The sequence below is a fragment of the Hyperoodon ampullatus genome (assembly GCF_949752795.1).
Source record: "Hyperoodon ampullatus genome assembly, chromosome: 11".
Classification (NCBI taxonomy): domain Eukaryota; kingdom Metazoa; phylum Chordata; class Mammalia; order Artiodactyla; family Ziphiidae; genus Hyperoodon; species Hyperoodon ampullatus.
This window is the reverse complement of record NC_136924.1, coordinates 52446740-52470749: the sequence shown is the minus strand read 5'-3', so window position 1 is coordinate 52470749 and position 24010 is coordinate 52446740. Positions and strand designations below refer to the sequence as shown.

The 24010-nt window shown below is 34.6% G+C and overlaps 1 protein-coding gene across 1 annotated transcript in view; it reads right to left on the bottom strand.

The window, feature by feature from the left end:
• Positions 1-24010, bottom strand: part of ARID2 (AT-rich interaction domain 2) — a gene marked incomplete at its 5' end in the record, with an annotated part of 162312 nt that overhangs the window by 8353 nt on the left and 129949 nt on the right. Inside the window, 4 exons of the mRNA XM_079715821.1 lie at positions 2381-2472; positions 2562-2685; positions 5496-5581; positions 5674-5812. Of these exons, the coding sequence (XP_079571947.1) occupies positions 2381-2472; positions 2562-2685; positions 5496-5581; positions 5674-5812 (441 nt within the window). The remainder of the gene's footprint in view (positions 1-2380; positions 2473-2561; positions 2686-5495; positions 5582-5673; positions 5813-24010) is intronic.

Sequence of the window (24010 nt, the reverse complement as noted above, 5' to 3'; positions counted from 1 at the left end):
GTGAGGGAAAAGTTATAAAATTACTTTTAGAATTCCAACTGTCTACACAAATTCCAGATCAGAACTCTAGGAAAAAATGAATTTTTGAGACCTTCTTCCCTTCTATCTGTCTATCAATCAAATATTTGTTGAATCACTATTATATTCCCAACACTATGCTAGGCACTGAGGACACAAAAACAAAAATAAATATTCAACCCCTGCTTTCACAGATCTCATCATGTAAGGTGGTAACAAAGCAATGTGTGGGGGGCACCTTAGGTCAAGCGTAGGTAGTGAGGGAGATGTCAGGAAAGGAAGAGGTGACCTGGGTTGAGTTTTGAAGGATGAATAGGAAGTAGGGATTATCTCTGATGTATTGGGCAATTGGGCTACAAAGATTAATCAGAGAAAATCTGTAGTTAGGTCAGTAGTGGAAGAAACCCACATAAAAAACTACTTACAAAACAGTAAGATGAAATGTTAGAAGACAGACATGTTATAAAAATAGAGAAGAACAAACTCAATGAGGAAGGGGAACACAGCATAGGAAAAGCAGCACACAGAAGCCAACGTCTGAGCTGAATCAGGGAGGGCTTGCGGATACTAAATGGGCCACAACACAGGGAGGACAGTACAGCACTGGAACAAATGTACAAAAGTGTGACACGAAAGACGTCTTGCATGGTTGGAATCTGCATGTGGTTTTAGTTTGGCTAAAATTGAAATGTAGCAAAAGGAGGGGTGGGGAGGGAAATACAGTGAGAAAGCAAGGAAGAACTCATGAATGAAGCTGGGAGACGCTAGTGACAAAACTTTCATATTTCTTTTTTTTTTTTTCCTGAAAAACTATGCTTATTTTTCATTTGAGTGTTAAGAATTTTTCTTATTCCTCTGTGGGAATACTTGATACACTAAATATAGTAACTTTTGTCATTAAAAATACTTTTTAAAAACTTTAGTTTTAAGTTTTATTCATCATTAATTTACAGAAGTTTTAAAGTTTGATATAGTTAAATTAATAGTATTTTTTTGTAATTGATGGCACTGTTTTTATGTTTGGAAAGTCCAGTTGGAAGGTTACTGCAAGAAATATCATTAAAGACCTAACACAAGGTAAAATGGGGGGGAGGAGAACCAAGGTAGATTTGATTAATAGTATGTGAAAGGAGAGAGACTAGGAGAGAAAATCACTATCTGGAAGGCAAGATGCATCAGAGGACAACTTCCCAGTGAAGGAGCCTGAGTTGGGTCAGCTGAAGATGGAGGATGAATAATACTAGAATATTAGTTTCAAGCTTCAAGAGAGACAAGGGAGGCAAATCCACATTTGCTCTCTCTAGGGTTAGAGTTATTGTTTCCAGTTGCTATAGATCTACAAAATCCTAAGTTTTCTCTTAAGTCCACTAAAATGTAACTTTTAAAACTTCAGAGTATTATAGTGAATCTTAGCACACGTATGGCTTTGATGGTTTCATTAAAACGGTAATTATCAAACTGAATTCCATTCTAATTCCACATGATTCAAGTGAGCAATTCATTTTTCCTCCCAGTAAACTCCTAAGTTTTCTCTTGTAGATCTACTTTTTGCTCTAAATTCTATGACCAGGGCTTCCCTGGTGGCGCAGTGGTTAAGAATCCGCCTGCCAATGCAGGGGACATGGGTTCGAGTCCTGGTCCAGGAAGATCCCACATGCCACGGAGCAACTAAGCCCGTGCTCCACAACTACTGAGCCTGCGCTCTAGAGCCAGCGAGCCACAACTACTGAGCCTGCATGTCACAACTACTGAAGCCCGTGCGCCTAAAGCCTGTGCAACGCAACAAAGAGTAGCCCCTGCTCGCCGCAACTAGAGAATGCCCACACGCAGCAATGAAGAACCAATGCAGCCAAAATAAATGAATATAAATAAATAAAATAAACTTAAATTCTATGACCAGCAAGAAATTTAACCTAATGAAACAAGCTAAAAGAGAACCTTTTGGTTGTTTCAACTTCTATTTTTTTGGCTTTTAAGAATCCATGATGGGGGCTTCCCTGGTGGCGCAGTGGTTGAGAGTCCGCCAGCCGATGCAGGGGACACGGGTTCGTGCCCCGGTCCGGGAAGATCCCACATGCCGCGGAGTGGCTGGGCCCGTGAGCCATGGCCGCTGGGCCTGCGTGTCCGGGGCCTGTGCTCCACAGCGGGAGGGGCCACAACAGTGAGAGGCCCGCGTACCGCAAAAAAAAAAAAAAAAAAAAAAAAGAATCCATGATGGCCTGAGCTTGACATAAGCTTTCGGACATATCCAAAAATTGATGAGAAAAGCAGTGAATAAAATGCAGACATCTAACCTTATTAACTTATGGGTAAAAGTAAAATAATCTAGATTCACTCTGGCTACAGAAAACAGATTACTCACCTGCGACCACATTCTGAATATTTACCAATATTTTTTAATATTAAGGCAGCTGTTAGTCGGATGTGTTTAGTTATTGGTCCCTCTTTTTCATCCTTAAAAAGGAAAAGAAAAGAAAAAGAATAAAGATCTAAATCACACAGTGCGCACACCTTTACAGATAAGGCTTTCGAGGCTTACTCACTGTAAAATCTCGAAAGACAAGGTTTCTTGATCCTCTCCTAAGAGCCATAAGGGCAGCACTGGGATGATTCACAATGGCCTTTTGTGCTCTAGGAGTTGAGCTTGTGCCCCCTACAGCTGGCTGCCTAAATTGACCAGAGAGAGAAAGAGATTGTTAACATGATGCTGCAGACAGACTGATAACGAATGACCAACCTGCCAACCCCTAAGGTGGTTACTCTGAAACTCTGGATACAGGGTGAGTAAAAGCTCCTGTGGCCCAGCAGTAATATTTACTCTTGTGTCAGCCTAGGCACAAGGGCTCTTGGTATCAAGGAGAAGTTTCAAGTCTTTTATTTTCCAATCTATCAACTTTAAAGCAAACAACAGATGTTCTGGTACAGCCCATATATAAATACAACATAGTATTCAAAGTTGTGAACTTCACATCTTTGAATGCAATGTAAAGATGTTAACAAAGACTAGTCTACAATTTGAGCTGCAAATTATTTTTGCTAAACTGTACCTAGGAGTAAAATAATATTACCTGAGAATGTACTGGTATATGTATAGGTCACCCAAGAAAAGATAACCTAATATGATAATAATACAAAATTATGCCAACTACTACACTTCAAACTATTACTATGTTACATAATTTTTCTTCATTATTTACTAATTTCAATCAATTCTTTCAGTATAGCTCTACTGTGCTTTAGGAAAGATACAGAATGGAGGGACTGCAGAGATAGATTTTATATAAAATCAGATTTCAAACTGCTCTAGGTTTCCTTCGCCAAGCAGAAAAATTCTATCAGTATCTGTTGTATTCTGGTGGGGCAGTAGTGGCGAGAGCACTGGCTCACAGTGAGGAAATCCTATTTCTGACACCGTAACTAGCTGCATGACTTTCCAAGTTCAGTTTGCCCCTTTGTGCTTCAGGTTTTGCATCTGTAAAGTGGGGATATTTCTGGCACCTTTTTACATAAGTAAACTAACTCTGAATATTAAGTAAGTTGACATAAAAGCAATCTTTAAATTGTAAACCACTTTTTATCTATATCTACTTATAGATGTCTACAAGTAAGGATATCTATGTATGGACACAGATAAAAATTATTATTAGATTTTATGTATAAGTGACAAAGATTTTTGATTGATTGTAACTGATATACCAAATATAAGTTCCTCCAAATGTGAGCAAAATCAAACATACTGCAACATACTCTTATAGGCTACATAATACATAGAAATTAAATACAGTTCATCCTTGAACAACACGGGAGTTAGGGGTACCCACTCTCTCTGCAGTGAAAAATCTGCATATAACTTTACAGTTGGCCCTCTATATCCACAGTTCCACATTTGTGGGTTCAACCAATCACAGATGGTGCAGCACTGTAGTATTTAGTATTAGTAGATCCTCTCAGTTCATATCTGTGTTGTTCAAGGGTCAGCTGTACAGTGAAAATTACAGAAAAAGATACCTGGCAGAAAAATGACTTTCTACTGCCTTTAGGGTAAAATCCAAACTCATGATTATGGCTTATGAAACTCTCAGCTATTTACTCATTCTTTGGGTCTCAGTTTGGATGTGCTTTCTACCAGAAAGCCTTCCCTGGTCTCCTAGATTGGTTCAGGTGGGCTCTCACAGTGTCCTGTGCATATCTTCATTTTAGGACTTATTACACCATATAATAAGAATTACCTATACCTCTTATTGCATCTCCAGACTTGAAAACGGCAAAACATCTTGGTCACGTATACCTCGTGCTATACCTTAGTGCCTAGCACGTGGAATAGTAATGGAGAGAATAAAGTAAACAGTAATGGAATGAATAAAGTATGTAAGCAGCTTCTGTGTTCCTACACTTTTAGTTCTCTGTCTAGAATTTCAACTCTGTGAAGTTACACTATATCTTGTTCTTAGAATTCCCTATGTCTGGCATAATGCCCAGTACACAGCAGTATCTCAATAAATGGTGACAAATTAATTTATTTTCACATTATGAGAATTTAAAATACAGTTGTCCCTTGGTGTCCACGGGGGATTGGGTCCAGGACCCCCTGTGGATACCAAAATCCTGGAACCAATCCCAGGCAGATACTGAGCGATGACTGTATTTGCATATAACCTACACACATCTTCCTGTGTGCTTTAAATCATCTCTAGATTACTTATATATCTAATACAATGTAAATGCTATGTAAATAGTTGCCAGTGCATGGCAAATTCAAATTTTGCTTTTTGGAACTTCCTGAAATTATTTTTTTCCAAGTATTTTTGATCCCTGGTTGGTTGAATTCTCAGATGCCGAACCTGAGGATAAGGAGGGCTGACTGTATTTTTTAGGTTACAGAGTTTACAACTAAAGGCCTCAGAAACAGAACAGGAAATACTATGTAAATCTAATAAGGACCTTACAGGAACCTACAGCTAACTCAGAACTTGACTACAAGTATGTGTTCATGAAATAATAGTAAATGAATAACCATATAGTAAATGTGACATATACAATTTTATATTGGACCCTCACATGCCACCTTGGCCTCTCCTCAGGAGTAGCTGTAAGAATAAATCTCTTTGCCATTATCAAGTACATGTTCAACTACTCTCTCAAAGGACAAAGAACCATATATTTATTTCCAGTTTACAAAGCATTTCTCATATATCATCTGTCATTACTTCCAATGACTTGTCTACAAAGTGGAATCAAAATATTAGAGCTACAAGGTACTTACAGACCATGTGGTCCAGCCAAAATGAGAAGTAATTCCTAGGGCATTTACACAATTTGAACAGGGTCACATACATAGCTGGTTAATGGTAGAGATGGACTACAACCCAGGTTTCCTGTCTCCCGATATACTAAATTGCCTTTTATTACTAAGTTTTGCCTGGTTTCCTGATTTGTCTTTTTTTATGTGCAACAGGAATTAAACTCAGATTTCTTACTTGATAGAAGATTTCTGACTTCCTGCTTGTCCTGGTTCGTCTTGTTTTAATCCTGCAAGCAGGGCATCCTTTGAACAGTGTTTGTCCTTTTTGAGAAAGAGGAAGTAAAAAACATATGCATCAAGATCTTTAACACAACCAAATGAGTTACAAACCAAATTGTATTAAGAAAGTGTACCTGTAAGTGGGTAATGAAAGAAAACCTCTGTCGCTGAAAAGGCTCACAACCTTCCCAAAGACACTGCCCTGGATATACGTCCTTTCCTCCATGTTCAGTTGCTGCATGGTAGAAAACCTGTGAGGGGGTCTGAAACCACCTACAAAAAATAAAAGCAGTAGAAGTTTTCTAACACTTGGATATGTTCTTTAAAATAGAAAACCTGCTCTCCTAACACAAAAGCTCCAGATCAATATATAGAAATATTAAGCAAAACAGTGCAAATTTCATTTCATTTCAAAGAATATTTTTTAAATTTCTGCTTATATTTAAATTCAAATACTCAATTGTTCTGAACACTTCTGGTAATTTGTTTTAAGCTTAATGTTTCATTCTTAATTCCCTACCTTCAATGAAAGTCAGTTAAGAATCTCTTGAAAGTAAATAAAATTTCATTTTAAAACAAACAGAACATTATCTTATAAACAAATACCATACTCTTGTACTTTTAGAAGCTGCTCAAGCATTTATCAGATTTCATATTACATATAATAAACTAGCATATTCAATCTAAAAATCTAAATGCTACACATTTTGGTGATTCTGACTTTTTAGTTGAATTCACATTTTGTATGTCCATCCATGTTTAAGAAGTCATGTCTCTCATTTCTCCAACATCACACCCTATTCACTCACAGACCCTGAGGCTTAATATTAATAATACAAATGCCTGAGTGTATCCGGCCAAGGACAGAAACCTGAAGAAAATCAGCTACTATACTCCCTTGTTAATTAGAATACATGGTAATGAAAGAATACTGGAATCCAGACAGCAAAGAATATGTTAAAAGACTTCAATTACTAATTAGTAACTCAAATATTTATACAGTCAATATCTTGGAAGTTTATGGCAGCTCTCTCAGGATCTAATTTTTTATGGATGTCAGATAAACGTGTCTATATTTGAGCCAATTTTTGATGTGGAGCACATATATAATATTTCAAATTAATATTCCTTCAGGAAATGATAGGCATTTTAAAATAAATTTTAGTCAAAAGAATTAAATACTGAATTATAAAAGACAAGGTCAAAAATCATTGTAACTGACATATTTCATACCATTTATATTCATCTATATAAATACTTACCAAAAGTTTACTGTAAAACTATCATGGGTTCAAAGAATTAATATTAGTGTGTTAAAGTGTCCACACTACCCAAAGCAATCTACAGAGTCAATGCAATCCCTATCAAAATTCCAATGGCATTTTTCATAGAAATAGAACAAGCAAGCCTAAAATTTGTATGGAACCACAAAAGACCCCAAAAAGCCAAAGCAACCTTGAGAAACATGAAAAGCAGGAGGCATCATGTGCTGTGATCTCAAACTATATTACAAAGCTATAGTAATCAAAACAGTATGGTATTGGCATAAAAACAGACACATAGATCAGTGAAACAGAACAGAAAGCCCAGAAATAAACCCATATATAGTCAATTAATTTGTGATAAATATACGATAGAAAAAAAGACATTGTCTTCAATAAGCAGTGTTGGTAACACTGGATAGCCACATGCAAAAGAATGAAACTGGACTGCTCTCTTATACCATACAAAAAAATTCACTCAGAATGGATTAAAGACTGGAATGTAAGGCCTGAAATCATAGAACGCCTAGAAGAAAACATAGGTGGTAAGCTCCCTGACATAGGCTTCAGCAATGATTTTGTAGATTTGACACCAAAAACAAAGACAACGATAAGCAAAAGTAAATAAGCAAAAATAAACAAGTGGGACCACATCAAACTAAAAAACTTCTGCAAAGCAAAGGAAACAATCCACAAAATGAAAAGACAATGTATTGAATGGGAGAAAATATTTACAAATCATATATTTGATAGGGGGTTAATATCCAAAATATATAAAGAACTCATACAACACAGCAGCAAAAACCCAAAAACTAAAAAATGGGTTGAGGTTCTAAATAGACATTTTTCCAAAGAAGACATACAGGTACATGAAAAAATGCTCAACATCACTAATCAAAACCACAAAGAGATATCACCTCACATCTGTTAAGATGACTACTATCAAAAACACAAGAAATAAGAAGTGTTCGTGAGGATATGGAGAAAACAAAACCCCTGCCCCTGTGCACTCTTGGTGAGAATGTAAATTGGTGTGGCCACTGTGGAAAACAATATAGAGGTTTCTCAAAATATTAAAAATAGAACTACCATATGATCCAGCAATTCCTGTTCTGGATATTTATCCAAATAAATGAAGACACTAACTTGAAAAGATATGTGCATCCCCATGTTCACTGCAGCATTATTCACAATAGCCAAGATACAGAAACAACCTAAGTGTCCATCGATAGATGAATGGAAAGAAAATGTGGTATACACACACACACACACAGAAATATTAGCCATAAAAAAAGAACAAAATCTTGCCATCTGAGACTACTTGGATGGACCTCAAGGGAATCATGCTAAGTGAAATTTGTCAGACAGAGAAAGACAAATACCCTATGACCTCAATTAATATGTGGAAGCTGAAAAAAAGAAAAACAAAACAAAACAAGAAAAACCCTCCTACTAAGCTCATCGGTAAAGAGAAGAGACTGGTGGTTGTCAGAGGCAGGAGATGGGAGGGCGGAATGTGAAATAGGTGAAGGAAGTCAAAAGGTACAAAATCCTAGTTATAAAATAAATAACTCATGGGGATGTAATTTTTTTTAAAGTTTACTGTGTAACTAAAATCAGTAAGTACATTTTTAGTTTTGGAATTTCTTTTACTTTTCAGTACTCATAATGCAATTTCATTAATATGAAATATATGACTGGAGTGCAACTAACTGTCACAAGAAAACAGTTCTTATTGTACTTTTAAGATTTTACCTAAATACTATTAATTTATTAATTGAAAAGTAAAATTGTTTACACACACACAGACATACAAATCAAAATCCAAACGTACTACTACTTGTCACTAGTCAAAATGGTATCTATTTTTAAACTATTTTGCAATAGATTAAATGAATCAAGTTTATTTACAATACACAAAATTGATGAATTCTCAGTCACAAGAAAAAAGGACAAAGTTAGTACTTCTTTAGATCAATTTAAATTACTAAATATACACAACTCTGTGTGTGTGTGGTTTTAAGACAAGAATTTTTAAGTGCTCACTTTACCTGCCCAAGACAGAATCTATTACTTCCCTCTTACCTACTATGTTTCCCTTCATCCTAAGTCTATTTTCTCTTTATTCATCTAACTGTTTGAGTCATACAAACCAGTCTCTGACTGACTGTGGTACAAGGTGAAGTTCTAAAATAGTGATGAAGTTGGCTACAGTGATCATATGAGGGTGGAGAGAAGTTAGGGATTCCAAATACCCTAAGTGGAATATCTGGATTTAAAATGCTTAAATGTAATTTCAATGCAAAACAGTGAGTTTTCAGAACACTATGGATTTTTCTGAGATGGCGAAGAATAAGACCTGAAGTGGGATGTCACTACTGTTTACAAGTGTGTCTAAACAATCATCCTGATTACTACCTTTCCATCAACAACCTACCCCAAGTCCCCCAAAACAAACAACATGTTCATTTAAAGAGATCAGAAAAATTCAAAAGAGCAACCAAATGAAAATAAAAATTCTCTGTGATCCAGTTATCCAGACTGCTAACATTTTGGTATATATGCTTTAAGTCTTCTCTGTGTATATGTGTTTTTTAAACAAAACTGAGTCTGTTTTGTTTTTTTAACTGAAGTATAGTTGATGTACAATGTTGTGTTAGTTTCCGGTGTACAGCAAGTGATTCAGTTATACATATATTTATCCTTCCCCCACGCCCTTTCCCCTTTGGTAAACATAAGTTTGTTTTCTATGTCTGTGAGTCTAAGATTGGGTCTGTTACTGATACAGTTTTATATACTGCTGCCACAGTATGGTTATATGGTGCCTTTGAACAAATTTAAAGAATACCTTCCTTAAAATTCTTTACTGCCATGTGCTGAAAAACTGTTGTAATAAATATATAATTTCTGGCATGTACAATCTGAAGGGTGCCCCCCCTCCCCACACACAACTCTGGGGACACACAACCACAGGCAGAGGAAATGGGCAAATAACTTTTCTCTGAAACACATTTTACTTACTGTTAATCTAGCTTCCAGGGTGGCTGGGGGGCTTAAATGTGATGATACATGTAAAATTATTTGGCAAATAGTATGCCAACAATAAAGTATCATCACAATCGTTATTACTAGTAGTAGTCGTTGTAGTGGTGGCACTGGTAACCTCTTTTTTTTAACCTTGCTCATCCGACTAATCACCTACTCTGAGATCTTTCCCACAACTATTCCAAAACTGTCAAGCTTTGCTCAATAAAATTTAGCCCACCTCCAAGTTAATGGTCCCGGTTATCAAGTGACTCTTACTACTACTCACAACTCATTTTATTAATTTCTGCTCCTAAAAACATTCCCCACAGAAACTGCTCCAAACTTTCACCTTTTGTTAAACACTGAACCTCAATCTTACTATTTTAGAGCTCATCTTCACCTGTATTAGTGTATAGGGACTTTCATATCTCTGAAAAAAAAAAAAGGTTATTACTGAAGGAACTTAAGTTACTCTATTAGAGCTTGCTAACTTCCTTTTTCTATATATTAAATCTTCTGTCATTAATCATCTTTCCTTCCCTTGGATATTACCCAGAAGTAGTCACTGTTTCCAGAGTTAACTGCTTCACTTATATACTGGATTCTATTGTGTTCCTTCATAAACTACCCATTCTTTTGCATCTTCTATCTTTTCCTTTCTACTGAATCTTATACTTAAGTGTAACAATATAAATGCTACTCCAACTAAAAACAATAGAAGCAACACTTTTTCTTTGATCCTGTTACTTTCCCAAAAGATAGAAACTATATTTACAATATTTGACAAAGTGATACAAAATTTAATACCTAATACATTTATTATAGTAACTATATCTGATGCTTTTTTTCTCAGTCATTGGCCATCTTTCAAAGATATATATTATTTTCAATTACATCATCAGTACAATTTATAATGGCTAGTCCCCTGCTCATTACGTAAATAACTGCAGCTAAAGCTCAGGATTAGCTTTTATGCTTTCACTGAAATCCCTTTCAGCCAAATTCCTTTTTTCTTTTATCCTAGTGAAAAGCTCTTTGGTTAAAGTAAACAAGTTATTCACATAAGGCTACTAGGTGCAAGTTTCCTGATTCCAACTCCCCTAAGCAAACACTGAAGGTTAAATCATTTTCTACCACAACTTTTAAAAGCTAAAAACCATTACTTTATTGGTGTAATCTATACTGTGATTATTATTGTCACTTTTCCTACCATCAAACACTTCCTTAGGCATCATGAAAACATAAGTGAAGTAAATGAAGCACACTTTTTCTACTACTTTAAGATTTTATTACTTAAAAGCCTGCAATCTATGCAAGGAGGTAATATATTAATAATACATTTTAAATGTTATGATATTTTAATAACTCACCATATGCAAAAGAACAGTTTAAAAGCAAACATCTGTATCTCTAAAGCTAAGATTGTTTCCTTTGCCTTTAAAACATAACTAAGAGGGCTGGAAATAGCACTTCAGTTCAGGTAGTTTCATTTACAGTTTTCTTAATTGCTCAAGTTCTTGGCAGGCTATTTTTCTTTAATGACCAAAAAGTATTCCATATCCCTCTTAATAGCCCTCCTGCTACAAAAAAATTTAATTTGACTTAAAACACATGGGATATATATTTTGCAAGAAAATTTTAGTTTAAAAGCAAGGTGTGCATTTAAATGTTAATAAATGCACATAAATGATATATCAAAAAATCTACACTGCAAACATATTTTAGGTTTAAAAAAAAAGCTATATTATTAGTTGTAGAACAATTACCTTTTACTTCAACCCTTGACATCTAGTTGTTTTACATAGATAATATTCTACGGCAAAAGAAATATCAAAGGTACACATTATTTGTATTTAAAGATTTAGTAAAAAGCTGCTAAAACCTGGAGGTGGGGGAAGCCCAAACCAACAACCTTGCTGGGAGACTAAACCTAATTTTATTATATCCAGTTGTTAAAGTTCAAAATATAAAAAAAGACAACTACTGGGAATTCCCTGGCGTTCCAGTGGTTAGGACTCCGAGCTTCCACTGCAGGGTGCACGGACTTGACTCTTGGTCAGGGAACTAAGATCCCACAAGCCACGCAGCATGGCCAAAAAAAAAAAAAAAAAAAAAAGGACAGCTATTAAAAGAAATTAGTTTATTGCTTTAATATAGGACTAAAAATTACAAATGCAAACTGGACAGCCCCAAATCTGTACTTGTGTCCTTGGAAACTAAATGTTGCTGTTGCTACAGAAATGAATTCTCCACTCTCAGCTTCTTTGCCCCAGTCAGTCCAGATTCAAAGCCACAGATAGGAACGACTGACTGACTGGCTTAGCTACCAGAGGCAATGAGGATGGAAGCAAGTATCTGGCCTTTTGTCCTGCCTCCCAGTAACAATTTATGGGAAATATCTCAACTGAGGAAGGGGGTTCCCAAAGGAGGACAGCCAAAACCAACTGCCTTTGGCTCTGCCTCCTTTCCTCCTAATAAGTAATAATATCAATAATATTATAATAAAATATTAATAAAAGTAGTAATATTACTAAAAACTAACAGAGGAAAGGATTTCTGTATTTGCTCTTTGATCCTCTAGCACCAACTCCTACTAACCTACTGTTCTGTGATGCAGTCACATATTTTACATAGCAAAACAGACAACATATTCTCAGGGATCTTGTTTAAATATGCTTTAAAATGTGAACCCTCCACTAAAATCTGAATATGGGCTAAAATAATAGTTCACATTTGAAAAGTAGTATGAAGTATATTTGCACAATTTAGGCATTACAATAATATTATGCTTAATAAACTAAACATAAGCTTGGAGATAAAAATGAATAGTGATGTGTGTATTTGTGTGTTTTTAATGAGATAAATAAAGCACACAAATAAATTTGAGACTTTGGATACTTGCCTGAATTTCTTGAAAGCTATGGCAGTGTACCACCTCACACTGTTCTTGACAAAGCTGCACACAGTGTAAAGTACCTGAACTTCTGTATGCTCAGGGATTATTATGTATCTGGCATATTCACAAACATAATGTTATTTGAATTCTATGATGGCTCTCTGAAGAAGGCAAAACTATCCCCATTATACTGCTGAGGAAACAAGCTTTCAAGCTTTCTATAACTTTCTAGAGCCACAGAACTACGTGGCAAGAGCTGGGATTTGAAACCAGATATGTCTAACACTAAAGATCTGATTTTTTTCTACTATACTAGAATATATAATTGTTTACTTGGATAATATGTATACATTCATTACTAGGTAAAAACAGGCACTACACTTTTATACACAGTATCTATTATGCTATAAATTTTTTGTTTTAAAAATGCTGGCAAATTCTGAAAGTATACTAGGCTTGAGATTAGCATTGGTACATAATTCTCCTTATTTTGTACACAGTTTCCAAAGAATAAATAAAGAATCTACAGGCTAGATTCTCACCCCAAGAAATTCTTTTCCCAAATATTTTAAGTAACAATGAAAAGGACTTCAACACAATTTGGCAAATTTGTCTCATGGTATATAACTTTTTGCTTTCAGGTACCATCTTTAAGTAGTCTTTGGTATTCAGTGTTTGGAAGAAGGAAGCAAGGTAAAAAACAAACAAACAAAAAAACTAAAATAAAAAACAAACCAAAAAACAACTCTGTCATCAACTGTGGAGGAAATTGGGACTTTTCCTAATAATACTTTTTTATTTATGGCAGGTCAGTAGTTAAGGAACACAAGGAACACATACTCCTCAAACTGTTACCAAAAAAGACTATTACATGAAATTAATCTTACATTTATAAAGGCTTATTAGTTGTATTAGCAAAATACCCAGTGACTCTAGAGCTTTTACATAAAATACAAATGATTTTATAAATGTAAAAATAGCACAATGATGAACTATTATCTTGATGGTTGAAAAGACACAATGCCAACAAACTAGGTCAGCAAAGAACTGTTGACTACATAATCAATCTAGTTAATCTTCATTCAATTAATGCACTCAACAAATATTAATTAAAAGACTTTAATGTGCCAGATATTGTACTAATGTGAAAAAACTTCCAGAAGCCAAAGCAACAACCCTCTGAAGATATCTTCTGGTTTTATGACCATAAAATTCTGACAAAAGATGCTATAAAATAAATTTCATTCTCCTATTCCATGTAACCCATCCTGTTGATCAATCTTATTGATTAATTTCAACTTAAACTGGCAACTTAACTATAAGTAAGCAGTAATTGATGAAGGCACAGTATCATGAATTACAAATTTCCACTCTGGATATCTTACTTATCAAATATTTTCAAATAATCAAGATGGCAGTTTCATATATCCCACTCAACTGGTCTTTAGATACTTCTTTACATTAAATAAAATGTATAAAACTGCCATCAGTTTTTGTTAAATATTTCAATTTTTTCATTTTACTATTAAAAATGACTACAGGGATTCCCTGGTGGCGCAGTGGTTGAGAGTCCACCTACCGATGCGGGGGAAACGGGTTCATGCCCCGGTCCGGGAAGATTCCACATGCCACAAAGCGGCTGGGCCCGTGAGCCGTGGCCACTGAGCCTGCATGTCTGGAGCCTGTGCTCCGCAACGGGAGAGGCCACAACAGTGAGAGGCCCACGTACCGCAAAAAAAAAAGACTACAATATTTTTGAAATTTCAATACTAGAAGAAATTAAAGATTTACCATAAATTTTGGATGATATTTCTAGACAAAGTAGAAGTACCTTTACTGAGAATACAAATTCTAGTACCTATAAGTTTTTGTAAGTTTTTATTCATTCATAGCATACAGTGAGGCTGGTGGTTGTTGTTATTATTTTCTATTATTTCCCATGAGACCAACAGTTATTTAAGCCTCACCTTGATACAAAAATATTATTCAGGCTTGTATAGTAGGAGTAATAAAACCTATGTTAGAATCTTTAGGAGGAACTACAACTGTATAAGGTTCAGTAGGAACCCAGTAATTTGAACCTCAGCATCACTTGAGTAGATTCCAGGGTGGTCAGGGAATATTGATTTTATTAGTATAAATAATACTCCCTGGTTCCTAGACAGAACAGTTTCCCTGTTGGAAATGTTTGTTTAGAATAAATTTGAGATCCTTCACATTTCTGGATTGACCTTTAATGATGGAATTCTAAATAGAAAAACAACATAGACTATGTTCCTCCCAAAGGGAGATTAATTTCCACCTTTGCAGTAGCAATTATTAACTAGATATCTATGAGGAAAAGCATATTCTAAAAACGTGGCTTTCAAATATCTTTATAGCAGTAGAACCCATTGTGCAAACAAAATATGACTTAAAACCCCTATACATAAGGCAAAAAGCAGAGATCCTATTGTTGAGGTAAGTTGGAGGGGCTCTCTCAAATTTCTCCTTTATCCCGACACTGCCCATTCAAAGAACACTGTGGCCAAGAAACATAGTACTGAAAACAATGAATGTAAATTCCTGGCTACCCAGAGGTATTGAGTGCTTTCGCCAACTACACAGAATTAAAAAAGCAGTTCATAGGTGTTTTTTATTACAGGGAATTTTGGGGGTATCTTTTCTTTGAAAAAAAAAAGAAGACAAAATATAATCATACATTGTTTATATATTTCAATTATAAACTGATGTTTATAATCATGCTGACATCATGCTGACAATATATTAGTAAGAATAAAGATAAGAATAAGGACCTCTAGTTTCTGCTCATACATATAAAGAGCTTGGAAGTTGTCACTCCCATCCTCAGAACAAGAAAAAAGCTGAACAAAATGAAAATTAACAACTCTTCTTAAAATATCAGAGAACTGAGGTCACAAGGCAAATTCTTTCCCTGAAAACTAGACAGACAGTTGAATACAGAGAAACACAAATAACTGCTTAAGTCAATAACTGGTAGGAATACTGAAGCAGGAACTGATGGAGACCCAGTATGGACTATCTTGAAAGGCAAAAAATCCTGAAGGGCCAGTCTCTGGGGAAAGCCCACACTTTTGTGAGCTTTATTTCCAGGAACCGTAGCAGGTTCTCACGGTGAAGACGAGAACAACTCCCTAGCACTTCCAACAGGGAGAGTGAGAAAGTAACGTTTTAAAATATGCCCAGGGTGCTCTTTTCTCCTTAATTAAGGCCTGCTCTCAAGAAAAATTACTTTACCAGAGCCTAATCTGACCAAGGGGAAGAGCAATCAGAAAACTTGAGCCCCTTTAGACTCCCTGTCTCACATAAAGGGAGAAAAATAAAGGCTAAGAAACTCTTCTCAAAGTCATATAGCCCCTAGACTCAAATCCACTTTAAAAAAAAAAAAAGGTGAAATTTAATCATGAGATTATAGAATGCTTCCCCTCCCCAATACCTTATCAGCACATCAACAGTGCTCCGGTATAGTGACTGTGGATTACAACAGAGAGAGCTGCAAGTAAGATACAGACTCTACTTTAAAAAGAGAATCTAAGGAAATCCAAACACAAGCGCAAACATTAAACACAGCACAACTCTTTGCTAGAAAAACATAAAACTCACGCTAAAGGTCTATTTACCTCAGTTCCTGTTAACTGATACATGTCCAGCTTTTAACAAAAACTTATAAGGCATGCTGGGTGTTAAAACAAAACAAAACAAAAACCACAGACTTAAGATACAATGTAAGCATCAGAGCCAGACTCAGATATGGCAGAGATTTTGGAATTATCGTCCTGGGAATTTTAAATGATTATGGTTAATATGCTAAGGCTCTAATGAAAAAGGCTGTAATACGTAAGAAGAGAATGTAAGCAGAGAAATGAAGATACTAAGAGTCAAAAGGAAATGCTAGAAATTTAAAATAAAAAAAACCTAACAAATAAAGGATGCCTTTGATAAAATCATCAGTAGACTGCACATGGCAAAAGAAAGAACTGGTGAGCTTGAAGATATGTCAATAGAAACTTCCCAAACTGAAGAATATAGACAAAAAAGAGTGAAAAAAAGGGAAACAGAACATCCAAGAACCAGGAGACAATTACAAAAGATGTAACACATGTGTACTGGGAATGGCAGAAAGAGGAAAGAGAGAAAAAAACAGAAGAAATATTTGAAATAAGAATGGCTGAGAATTTTCCAAAATTAATGACACACCAAACCACAGATCTAGGAAACTCAGAGAACATCAGGTAGGATAAATGTAAAAAATGACACTTAAGCATATCATATTCAAACTGCTAAAAACCAAGGACAAAATATCTTGAAAGAAGTCAGAGGGAAAAAAAACACCTTACTGATAGAAGAACAAGGATAAGATTATACTGGATATCTCTTGAGAAACCCTGAAAGCAAAAAGAGTAGAGTGAAATATTTATAAAGTATTGAAAGCAAAAGACTCACCAACCTAGAATTTTGTGTCCACAAATTGTCTTTCAAAAGTGAAGGAGAAATAAAGACTTTCTCGGACAAACAAAAACTAAGTGCATTTGCCTACAAGAAATGTTCAAAGAAGTTCTTTAGAGACAAAGAAAGTAGCAGAGGTAAAAAATTCAGCTCTATATAAAGAAAGGAAGGGTGTCAGAGAAGGAACAAATGGAGGTAAAATATTTTATACTTCTTATTCTTAACTGATTATAATAGAGGAATGTTTGTTCAAAATAATAGGAACAATGTATTTGGTGATTATAGCTTTTGGATAAGTAGAATGACAGCAATGGCATAATGGACACGAGGAAAGAATACTCTGTTACAAGGTACCTAAAATATCCATGAAGCCATACATCGCTGTTTGAAAGTGGACTTAGAGTAGCTGTAAATATATATTTCAAACACTAGGACAACCATAAAAAATTTTCGAAGTAGTATAATTGGTATGGTAAGAGAGAGGAGAAAATGGAACCATATAAAGTACTCAATTAAAACCAAAAAAGCAGAATAACATGGGCAAATGAAAGAAACAAAAGCAAGTGAAATAAATAGAAGACATTTACCAATATGCTAGATATTAATACAACTGTATCAATAATCACTTTAAATATGACTGGTCTCAATACACTAATTAAAAGACAAAGACTGGCAGAGTAAATAAAAAACAATGTGTGGTTAAATAAAAAGACAGAGATAGACTAAAAGTAAAGGGAAGGAAAAATATGTACCATGCTAACACTAATCAAAAGAAAGCTGGATTAATTACATTAATTTCAGAAAAAACAGACTTGAGAGCAAGGATATTACAAGGGACATTATTACATAATGGTAAGGAGGTCAATTCTTCACAAAGACAATTCTTAAGGTATGTAATCCTAACACAAGGTGCATCAAAACATGAGGCAAAATCTGATCGAAATGCAAGGAGAAATAGACAAATCCACCTTTATACTTAGAGACTTCCACACACCTCTATCAGTAATTGACAGTTCCAGCAGGCAGGAAATCAGTAAGGATGTAGTTGAATTAAACAGCACCATCAATCAGTTGGATCTAATTGACATTTATATAATACTTTACCCAACAATAGCAGAAAATACATTTTTCTCATGCTTACATGAACATTCACCAAGATAGACCACATTCTGGGATAGAAAACATACCTTAACAAATTTAAAAGAATAGAAACTGTAAAAAGTATGCTTTAAGATCACAGTGGAATTAAACTAGAAATCTCTAACAAAAAGATAGCTGAAATATCCCCAAATATTTGGAGATCAAACAACAAACTTCTAAAATATTCTAACTAAATGAAAATGAAAATACAACTTATCAAAATTTGTGGGATATAGCTAATGCAGTATACAAAGGGAAAGTTATAGCATTAAATGTATGTATTAGAAAAGACAATCTAAAATCAATAATCTAAGCTTCCATCTTAGGAAACTAGAGAAAGAAGAGCAATGTAAACTCATAGCAAGCAAAAGAAAAGAAAGAATAAAAGTCAGAGCAGAAGTCAATTAAATGAAAACAGGGAATCAAGAGAGAAAATCAACAAAACCAAAAGCTGGAAGAGATAAACCTCTAGCCAGCTTAAAAAAGAAAAAATGAGAGAAAACACAAATTACTAATACCAGAAATAAGAGGGGAGCTCTAGCTACTGACCCCACAGATATTAAAAGGATAATAAAGGAATATTATGAATAACTTTATGCCACAAATTTGGTAACTTAGATGAAGTGGACCAATAAAAGACACAATCTGCCAAAACTCACACAAGGATTAGTAGATAACCTGAATAAGTCTGTAATTATTAAAGAAATTGAATCAGTAATTAATAACCTTCCCCCCCACACACACACAAAAATGCACTAGGCCAAGATGGTTTCACTGTTGAATTCTACCAAACACTTAAGGTAGAAATGATACCAATTCTCTATGATGCCTACAAGAAAATGGAAGCAGAGTGAATACTTCCTAATTCATTCTATGAGGCTAGCATTACCCTAGTATTAAACTCACACAAAGATAGAAAAACTACAGACTAGTATCTCTCATGAACATAGATGTAAAAATCATCAAGAAAAACATTCACAAATCAAAGCAAACAATGTATAAGAAGAACTATATACTAATGAAAAATGAATGATGCATTTTTTCACTGTGGGTCCCCCTACCCTACTCTACTCCTTTGCTGAGCCACTGAGGACAATTGTGAGAGCACTGAATAAATATCTTGAGCAAAGCTGGGAAAAAAATTATTTATTTTATTTATTTATTCCAGGTATGGAAGGCTGGTTCAATATTCAAAAATTAATTGATATAATCCATCAATAGCCTAAAGAAGAAAAATCATATGATTATATCAATAGATGTAGAAAAAGCATCTGACAAAATCTAACACCCATGGCTTACTAGGAACTTGGCGAACCGCCCAATTAAAAAATGAATTAAATCTAAATAGGCACCCTACCAAAGAAGATATACAGATGGTAAATAAGCATATGAAAAGATGCTCAACATCTTTTGTCCTTAAGGAAATACAAATTAAAACAGAGATACAGAATGGCTAAAATTGAAAAACCTGACAATATCAAATGCTGATGAGGATGTGGAGCAACAGGAACTCTCATTCATTGCTGGTGCGAATGCAAAATGGCAGAGTCACTTTGGAAAGCAGTATGATGGTATCTTACAATGCTAAACATAGTCTTACCATATGATCAAGTAATTGTAATCCTAAATATTTGCCCAAATTAGTTGAAAAAGTATGTCCACACAAAAACCTGCATACAAATGTTTATAGTGGCTTTATTTATAATTGTCCAAAACCAAAAGCAACCAAAATGTCCTTCTATAGTTGAACGGATAAGCAAACTGGTACATCCAAACAATGGAAGATTATTCAGCAATAAAAATAAGCTATCAAGCCACAAAAGACATGGAGGAACCTTAAACACATATTGCTTAGTGAAAGAAGCCAGTCTGAAAAGGCTACATACTGTATGATTCCAACTATATGACACTCTGGAAAAGGAAAAACTATACAGAGATAGTTAAAAAAAAAAAGAAAGAAAAAATCAATAGTTAGCAGGGGTTAGGAAGGGAGGCAGTGAGGACAAATGAATAGATGAAGCATAGAAGATTTTCAGGGTGGCAATAGTATTCTGTAAGATAATATAATCGTGGATACATGATACCATGCATGGTCAAAACCCACAGAAGTTATAACACAAAGAGTGAATCCTAATGGAAACTATGGACTTAGTTAATAATAATGTATAAATACTACTCAACAATCATAACATATGTACTACACGAATTCAAGTGTTAATATTAGGGGAAACTGCACAGGGAAGAGGGAGTATATGAGAACTCTCTGTACTATTAGCTCAACATTTTTATAAATCTAAAACTGCTCTAAAAATAGTCTATTAAATTTTTTTAAAGAAATAAGATAAATATTACCACTCTACTATAATATAACTGTTCTGGAAACATTAGATATTATAATTGGATGAGAGGACAAACTAAGAGGCATAAATACAGAAAACAACCACCAGTTAAAAATACAGTAGAAGTTAAGATCATTTATGGTTAACAAGAAAAAAGAACTATAACTAGCAATAAACTTAATATAAGTTGCAGGATTTATGTGAAGAAAATGTTAAAGCTCTACTGGGGTGAAAAAGACTACAATACCATGGGATGATACTTTTTTCTTGTAAGGAAAAAATCAATACTGGAAAAATATTCACTACCTAAAAACAAACAAAAATACCTATTCACTAAAAGGAATTAAAATGAAAATCCCAACATGCTTTCCTGAGGGAATCTCTGGAAACATTCTAAAGTTCATCTGAAAGGATAAATATCTGTGCAGGTATCAAGTCTGATTTACACATCACTCTAATTTCAAAACCTAACACGGTGCCTGGTGCAAGGTAAGTGCTTGAAACAATAATGAGAAACACTGAAAAAGAAAATTAGGAGGCAGAACTTGCCATCCAACATCAAAACTGAAAGTCACAGTATGATAAGGACAGAGACCACTGGGATAACAAGTGATTCAGAAACAGAAAAAGCATACAGAAATTTAGTACATATCGAGGGTGGCCATTTGAATGCCTAAAGGAAAAATGCACTCATCAATATGTTAGTCATTTAGAAAACAATAGAGTTAGATTCACACTTCACTTTATACATGAAACTAAATTACAGATGGATCAAAAAAAATATTGAAGTGCAGAAGGCAACAAAATGTGTATTTTATGATCTAAGCATTGAGAAGGTCTTTCTAAACATGAAATAAAAACCATTAGTTTTCCTAGTCTGTCCACTGAAAAGTCCTAGAAGCAATAACCAACTTAAAAGCAATGGGTACTCCCTGAAGGCTAGACTAAATATCACTGCCCATTAAAAGACACCAGACGTCCTTGGAGAAATAGTTGATTCCTCATATGGGGCAGGAAATATACAAGTTAAGTCTGGAACATTTCATCTAACAGAGAGCAAGGAAGCTATCAAAGACATATTAAGATCACAACCAGCTTGAAGAGGCCTTCACTGGCCAAAGATGGGACAATTTGAATACCAAGAAGGATATAATAACTGCAATGCACTGAAATACCTCACATATGTTTATGTTCATAAGTTCATTCCCAATGATACTAAAATCAAAAGCAAATAAAAAAATAGAAAACCTAACCTCATAGTCAGCTTTGTGCAGTGCTAGTAAACAACTCATTATTTTGAAAATTGGTTAATAAGAGAAATAATAATCTCTCTAGACTTTTCTCTAGAAACTATTCTTCAGAGAAATCAGAGTTGATAAAAAGGAAAGTTTTACATTTTATAAACAATAAAATAATGTATCTAGGCCATAATTTTCAATGGCTGCTTACATCACAAAAAGAGACACAAGATAGTACCTATCGCCTGATGGAAGTACACAATGCTATTTCTAAAACACTCTTCATAAAAATCAAACTGGAATCTGATCAAACATCTGGACCTAACTACTAACTTACAGAAAATTCAAGGTCAGAGTAACATGCTACACAATAGCAGCAAAATCAGACTGTGATGCTCTAAAGGACAAATGACCTGCTTTTATCAACAAAAAACTGCGAGGAAAAGAACTGAGAGATGGAGGGGTAATCTACAGCTTAAAAGAGACTTAAAAGACTTTAACCACAGTCAATGTTTGAATCTTGGATTCCAGTTCAAACTCTAAGTAAACAGAAGACAAGCGGAGAAATGGAAACACTGACTGGTATCTGAAGAACTCATAATATTGAAGAAATTAATGTTATTTTTCTGCAGGGGTATAACTTATGGTTAAAGAGTAGGGTCCTCAACTTTTAGAGATACATGACTGCAGATTAAAAAAGAAATTACTAATACGTGTGATGTAAGGGTAAATGGTGCATTTCACAATAATATATCAGTGAAGGAAATAATTTTAGTTCTGAATCTGATTGAAACAAGGAAGATTCTTCATTACTATTTTTGATCAGATATTAAAGAAATTAGAGAACAGCTATCTAGGGACAATAGCTATGACATGGATTACTCCACTTGGAATTGAAACTAAAAATGAATAGAGTCATCCCTTGGTATCCATTGCGGATTGGTTCCAGGTCCCCCTTACATACCAAAATCTGCAGATGCTCAAGTCCTTTATATAAAATGGCAAAGTATTTGCATATAACCTAAGTATATACTCCCATATACTTTAAATCACTTATAGATTACTTATAATACCTAATACAATGCAAATGCTATGTAAATAGCTGTCAGCACACGGCAAATTCAAGTTTTGCTTTTTCAAACTTTCTGGAATTTTTGGGGAAGTATTTTTGATTCATGTTCGGTGGAACCCTCAGATGCAGATATAAAGGGTCAACTGTAATAAAAGCCTTTACTCTCCTCACATCCTTATGCTCTTGGTATCCTAAGCTTCTCATAGTTCCGTGGGCATAACTAGCTCCTTCTATAATTCCCTGCACTTGCTATGCTGACTGGAATTATTTTTGCATGACAAATTCCTACTCATTCTTTAACAACCAAAAGAAATGTCTATAGCAAAACTTTTCTAACCACCCCAGCATATTAACTGTCCATTATGCTGCCAATAACGCTATAAGACTATCTTTGTACAGTACTTATTTAAACTGTAATTTATTTGTTTTTTGGATCTGCTTCCCTAAAAGCTGAGAGTGATCTTTTAACTCTACCTCCTAGCACATGAACCCTTCTAAAAGGGTGCTCAGTAAGTATCTGCAGAATCAAACTGAACTTATTTACCAAATGCAGTATCTAAAAATGACTTTAAAAATTGACAAGGTCTAAGAAGTCTTATTGAGTCTTTTCCAGAGAAGACTTAAAAAGAAGAGGTAGATCATCAGATTCTGTAACACTAATCCTACTAGCAAGATGGGAAACTGCTGTGCATTTAGTTTCATTAACTCTTCCAGCAAATATTTTTTTTCTTGAAATACTCTAACACTTCATCTAAAGAAGCTATTCTCAAACTTTTTAGTCAACAAACAGCATTAACTGACTACCTACTCCATCAGCTACTATTTTGAAATGGAAAAACAAAATCTCAAAAAAAAAAAGTAAAGAATAGAATTTGACATCAGTGAAAGAAGTTTCAAATTAACTTACAACATAAACTTAAAAAAATGGTCAAATTAAATAAATGAAAGAAATAGAACCTAAAGCACTAATTTTAAACAAGCTTTTTGACAGATTTTTACACTATGACCTGGATATGCATACTTATATTAT